The sequence below is a fragment of the Cibotium barometz genome, chromosome 58 (assembly GCF_041138505.1).
Source record: "Cibotium barometz isolate CiBa-2024 chromosome 58, ASM4113850v1, whole genome shotgun sequence".
Classification (NCBI taxonomy): Eukaryota; Viridiplantae; Streptophyta; class Polypodiopsida; order Cyatheales; family Cibotiaceae; genus Cibotium; species Cibotium barometz.
In genome coordinates this window covers 26,758,645-26,764,857 of record NC_141103.1, presented here as the reverse complement: position 1 = coordinate 26,764,857, position 6,213 = coordinate 26,758,645, and the positions used below count along the sequence as shown (strand labels likewise).

Sequence of the window (6,213 nt, the reverse complement as noted above, 5' to 3'; positions counted from 1 at the left end):
TGCCAATCAACAACATCCGAATGATGGCGAGGAGGAGCCCTAGAGCCGAACAAGTTCTGATACCATATCAAAAATGCAAAGAGCTGCCCAAGAGCACCACGAAGAGTGCAAAAGAGGATGGATGTTAGGCCTAGCTTGGCCGAATGGCCCCCCCACCCCCAAATCCTAGTTATCCACTTATATATGAGTGGGGGATGAGGGAGACCACGGGGCGGAATGCCCCTTATAGAAGGGGAACCCACAATGGTCTAAACTCTACAGTCCACCTAGGTCTCTGAGCACACAAACTAATTCTTGTATCATTAAGCAAGGTAGGAAAGGTAGTTAGATTTGGATGGTTTCATGCAGAATCCCAACTTATTTAAACTACCCATTATCAAAAATGAGGTGGAGGACATCTTCAAAAGAGAGTGACTCTTCCCGCTCTCCAACTCAAGCTCGGACTACAACAATTAAAGCAACATAGCATCTATTAAGACAAGAGTTGAGCAACAAAAAAAAAAGGAATAAGTTGGATCTCCTCATATTGCTCTTGAGAAGAGATTTGAAGAGGGAGATCTGAGCTGCCGGAACCCGCTCTTACAAACCAAAGCTGAGTTAAGGAGGGAAGAAGAGATTGAAAACAACCATATCCAATTGTTTCTCGAGTGGTGGGCCCACAAAAGAAAGCCCCACCTCTCTCATAGGCAACCTTAGATTCAAAGCATGCCTTATGCACATAGACTCAATTTAATTGTCTATGTTCTGACATAACTATATTGATCTAAGAAAGGTATCTCCACATGGGGAGATATTTGGGACTGATTATACCACACTAAGAACTCCATTAGAGAGAGAGAGAGAGAGAGAGATTGCACACTCAACACTCAATTTTATTGCATATCTCAAGTGAACCATACACCACAAATGGCTCACTAGAGAATAACTTGGATAAACATTCAGGATTGAAGATCATCATAATATTCTAATTCCCAAGCTAACCTAGTGGGACCAAAACTTTGTAGCTTTGATATACAACTCAAGGGCTCTATGCACATCAGAGCATTTGTGTGGGAAGGGAAAGACTCCCTGTTCCCGGTTCCTCGTTCCAAAAAAAAGCGGACCCTCGTTTTCACATCAAGCTAAACTCAGGATGTAACATTGGGGAGGAAACCTTTTGAGGAAAAACATAGGGTGATCAAATTATGAAACTAGTGAAGAGAGACTGAATGACTAGGACATAGCGTTACTTCAGATTTGCCGACGTCTGGTCAAAAGTAATTCCAAGAGAGGCATTTAAAAGCTCATGGGATAAGCAGGCTTCTTGGCATTGCAATAATCACAACATGATTCCCCATTTACCAATCCTCCCACCAATTTGCACCATCATCATAGATGTATTTAGCATTGTTTTTTGCAAGCTTGCACCATCAAAGAGGTGTTTAGCATTGCTAAGTGCACTGCCAAATATCATTGTTAAGAGGTGTTGAGCATTGTTAAGTGCAATTCCACATAGCTAATAAACAAAATTATTCAAAATTAAAGGGGAACTTCACGACACCCTCATTTCCAATTGTGCACAAAAAGGGATTGCATTAGACACTTGAGTAGAATCCAGATAGCATTTCAATCTTGCACAAGACTGGCACAGCAAAAAATCTTAATTATCCATAGTGGGCTCAAGTGAGCATTTAAGCAATACAATTAGCATTAAGGCAAAAAGAGCACAGGAGACTGTCTTGAGAGGAGTGAGTTAATCTCCCCAAAAAAAAAACAAAACAAAACAAAAAAAAAACTTATAAAATTGTGAGCCTGTTCATAATTTTAATAGTGGGCACATAATCAAAAAGGAGAGCTTGCAGGCCTTACTTTTTACCTGCTTGATACCTCTTTCTTGAACAAGAGCAAATGACAGATTAGTGTTTATACTCACATACTCTACATAAACTAAGCCTAATGCTTGCCTAATAGCAATGTAATCTATTAAGAGACTTGCTCCACCCCCTTTTGAGGACTGCAAAATTTGGTATCCACCCTGTGTAGATCAGCACAATGCAAGAGAAATAAGGTGATTTTCTCACACTTGTTTGGCGATGGAAACCAAGCCAAAATGGTCCACAAACACAAGTTTTCCTAATGTGGCAAGTGAGATTAGGAGAGGGGGGACCTGTAGGGCGTGCTTTTTCTTCTCTTGAAGGAGGGGAGAGCTTCTAGATTGGGCAAGTGGGTTGAGGGCAGATTTGGAGATTTTGTGGGCAAATTTGGAGATTTTGGCGGGTGGGTTGCTGTGGGCAGCTTGAGCTCACTAGATGGATTGGGAAAGTGGATTGTGGCTGGCCTAAGCAAATAAGATGATTTGATTAAGTGGGTTGTGGGCAGTTTAGCCAATTTTGATGACTTGGGCAAGTGGGTTGAAGGAGGGTTAGGCAAAGTAGAGGATTGGGTGGCTGGCAATTTGACCAAATTGGATGATTTGGATGAGGAGGAGGTGGTCAATTTGGGCAAATTGGATGATTTGGATGAGTGGGGGGTGGTGAATTTGGTCACTTTTGATGATTTGAGTGAGTGGGAAGTGATGTTGGTTGAAGAGGGGCACAGGATTGATGCATCATTGGCTGTGGAGCCTGATGAAGTGGGAGAGTGAGAGGATGAAGTTGCCTCCAGGAAGACAGAATTGGGAGAGAGCTGCTCTTCTTCTTTGAATCTGGAAGCAGGTGACGAAATGGCGGCGGCCGCGGCTGCGGCCAGTGAATTGCAGATTGGCAGCAAGCCTTGTAAATCCTCCCCTCCCTTCACTGCTGCATCGACCTTGCACGCCACCGAGCAGAACCTGAAACCCTCCTGCAAGCTCCTCTCACAGGTCTCGCACGCATTCCCAATCCCCTTTGATGGGCGAGACTGCGGCCTTTGATTCAAGAACACCACCTTGGCATTGTTGATGATGTATGCCTACAATCCCAAAACAACAATCATGTCAAATTCCTATCCAAGAGTTCAGAAAAAAACATGGTTAGAGCTTTGAGGACATGTGTGTATGTATGCATGTATGTATAGGCACCCATAAAATCATGTAGATTTTTTCTGTAACAAAACCAAGTTAAGAAGAATTAAGCCCAGAGCTTTACCTGCACTAATGCACAATCTACCAGCTTCTGTATATCATGCAATCTGATCACATCATGGTAGACATATCTGCGGATCTGCCACAATCATTGATAGTTGCAGATTACAGGGAGAAAATTACTGGATCCCAGTTAATCCTAATTAAGATTACTAACAATCATCATCATAATCTAACCTTCTAATGTAAATCTCTAATTCAAGAAGACCAATTGACTCTGTAGCTACTAATCACCTGACACTAAACGCTAAATGGACCTCCGAGGTTGATTAATTCTCAATTGGGAATTTTTTAAATTGAAGAAAAGATCAGTCAAGATGCTAATCAGCCATGGAATCCTAAATAAGATCTCCTTTTTTGGTAAATATATGCATTAATCATGACACTATTCCTATAATTGAATTCATAAAATCAAAGATGTGTGATTAAATCCCAAAATAATTTTAAAACCTGGAGGAGCCAATGAGAGGTGTGGTCCTGCAGGCAGTATTGGCAGATGCCCACTTTGCAATCCCCACAGAAAATATTCTTTTCATTTTTTTTCACTGAATTGTGAAGCCCACATGCTGTGAAAAACTTCTCAGAAAGCAAGGCGCCCAACCACTCTGGCTTCTGGGGAACTGTTGTTGACAGAGCGCACCCTACCTCCATAATCTGAACAGATTAACAACAATTTTAATAATTAATCACGGATTAATCACCGATGCAAGCATACAAGAAGCTTCAGAACTGTGCAGAACTGATTTACTTAGAAATAAATGAACCCCATTTGCATTGATTCAACGGCACGGCTTCAACAGGCGACTGAACCATAAATGCTTAATTAAGACAAATACACTCAAAATCTAGCTTAATAGGCGGATTAGAATTGTAATTACGCAAAATCCCAAGCTCATGAATTAGTCAAAATTACACCCCACCCAAAAAAAAAAAAAGCACAAAGACCCAATTCAAACTAGGCTCGAAAGAAACACCCAACTTGAATTAAGCACAAGAAGCCATGGCAGGCTTCAATAGGCAAAGACCCAATTCAAATTAAGCTTTAAAAAATGATTAGTAATCAAATTTAGCTGACATTTCGAGTATAGCAGAGCGCGTTTGCAAGAAAGAGAGGAAGGATTCGCACCATTGAAGCAAAATGCGGATATTTTTCAATGGAAAATTAGGGGGGAAATTCGACAGTAATCAAGCTAGGTTATGGTGGTGCTGGAGCTCCTAATGAACAGAACAGAGGATCAGCAGCGGTAGGAAGTAGCTTTCTAGATTGGAGAGGCAAATTGAGTGCATCCTAGCCGTCCACCGCCAAGATCCAACGGTTATGTACCAATCAAATTGCTCCTTAAACCTCGCTCCTAACTTCACTTCAAACCTCGTGCCAAACCCAGCTGTTTTTAATTTAGGGCCTTCTAGCATTCATATCTCCAACCCTACCTCAACTGCAGATTCTTGTTTCTTACAATTTATTTCCATGCCTTTCCTCAACTCCATTCACCCTTTTAAGTGCACCCAACTATTTTACTTTGTGTCAATAACATTTTCCACTCTGTGTAGGCCCATCTAGTGATGCTTTGTGTGTGTGTGTGTGTGTGTGTGTGTGTGTGTGTGTGTGTGTGTGTGTTCGTGTGTGTGTGTGTGTGTGTGTGAGAGAGAGAGAGAGAGAGAACTTCTACTTTCTGTCAATAATTTTCACTTTCCAGAGTTTGGATGGTGGAGATACCCTATCCATGGCTATCGGCCCATCAAGGCATCTCCTCATCGTGGTAGTGGTGAAAAAACTTCTTTTAAAAGAAAACAGCTCTCTCTCTCTCTCTCTCTCTCTCTCTCTCTCTCTCTCTCTCGCTCGCTAGCATAGTAGATTACATATTCGGCTCCTTATCGAGAGATCTTGAGTTCAAGTCCCATTCCTACTCTTTGGTGCTCATATACGATTCACTCACTTAGCTATGAAATTGTTCACAGACATGTCACCACAGACCCCTCAACCATACCTCCCCATCATGGCACCTCACCCAATCTACACCTTCATTGTACCTTCACCCCATCCCAACCTCACCTACAATCCAGTAAGGACCCCTTAGTTTTCCACGTTTATGCAATTCCTTGAGGCATGGCAATAAAAATTTATATGTCCAATCAATACGCAAAGGAACCCCAACTTCCCAACATAAAGCATGAAGCTAAGACAAAAAAGGTGTCCCCCCATAAAGGAACTCCTGATTGTTCTTATTGTGTTCCCTAGAGAACTCCAAACTTCCACATATTAAAGGGGCGCTCTTGTCTAGATTGTACCAACAAGGGCACTTTAGTTTTTTTCTCCCATGTGAGTTTTGATTGACAATTTCCATTTTACTATAGTAGAAGTCATTCTAAGTGGGCACATAAAATTAGGTTACAAGCATGCACACTAGATTTAATTTCCCTCTATTTTGATATTCAATAACACCGACAAGAGTACAATGTCCCCTTACCATCCCCTATGTGTGCACATGTGCCATGCATGTAGCGATTTATATATTTAATAAGAATGGGTATTATTAACTAAGAAACCTAGCCAAGGAGTCCATGTGCACAAACCAAACTAAGGAGTTCATGTGGACGCTCGATATCTTTAATAAAAAAGAAAGAGATATGCCAATTAGAGCATCTGGTCATAAAAGAGAGGAGGGTCAACAAGTCCCAATCCCCATAATACTTTACTTAGATATAACTAAAATGGTTTTATTAATCATGTAAAGAAACGCATCCCTATCAATAATATGAATGTGCTTTTAACCACTCTATAGGTTAACATGGTTTTACCCACCTGATTGTAAGGCACTTTGCTATGTTACCCACTCGAATGGCAACTTATTCTTTTTAAGACGGTGCTAGAACACATAAAGTGGCCTTACCATGTGCTTAATGCCAACAAATAGGGAAAGTTCAAGGACATCGTGTACATACTTGCTTAAGACTAGTAATGGAGGAGGCCGGACCATTTTTAAGTTTGGCTGGCCAAGTGTAAAAATCAGTAACTTGTATATAAGTCTTTTTTGACAATAAGTAATACACAATAATTCCCTTGTAATAGAGGAGGCCGAATTGTTTTTAAGTTTGGCTGGCCTACTATGGAA

The 6,213-nt window shown here is 41.1% G+C and overlaps 1 protein-coding gene across 2 annotated transcripts; it reads right to left on the bottom strand.

The window, feature by feature from the left end:
* Nucleotides 1-1,674: 1,674 nt before the first annotated feature.
* LOC147606091 (uncharacterized) lies at nucleotides 1,675-4,598 on the bottom strand. 2 transcript variants are annotated; one of them, XM_086792570.1, is made up of 4 exons: nucleotides 4,227-4,598; nucleotides 3,551-3,754; nucleotides 3,105-3,179; nucleotides 1,675-2,928 (listed from the first exon to the last, which is right to left on the bottom strand). In XM_086792570.1, the coding sequence occupies exons 1-4, from the start codon at nucleotides 4,227-4,229 to the stop codon at nucleotides 2,131-2,133; spliced, it is 1,080 nt and encodes a 359-aa protein (XP_086648696.1). In that variant the 5' UTR covers nucleotides 4,230-4,598; the 3' UTR covers nucleotides 1,675-2,130. The 2 variants fall into 2 exon arrangements, with proteins under 2 accessions (XP_086648696.1, XP_086648697.1); XM_086792571.1 differs by lacking the exon at nucleotides 4,227-4,598 and adding an exon at nucleotides 3,849-4,175.
* Between the last annotated feature and the right edge of the window lie 1,615 nt (nucleotides 4,599-6,213).

Excerpts from the sequence above, each read along its gene's own strand:
- LOC147606091 (XM_086792570.1), bottom strand. Across the intron at positions 3,180-3,550 it reads CCTCTCATTGGCTCCTCCAG|ATCCGCAGATATGTCTACCA; the intron begins GTTTTAAAATTA and ends TGATTGTGGCAG. Across the intron at positions 2,929-3,104 it reads TAGATTGTGCATTAGTGCAG|GCATACATCATCAACAATGC; the intron begins GTAAAGCTCTGG and ends TTGGGATTGTAG.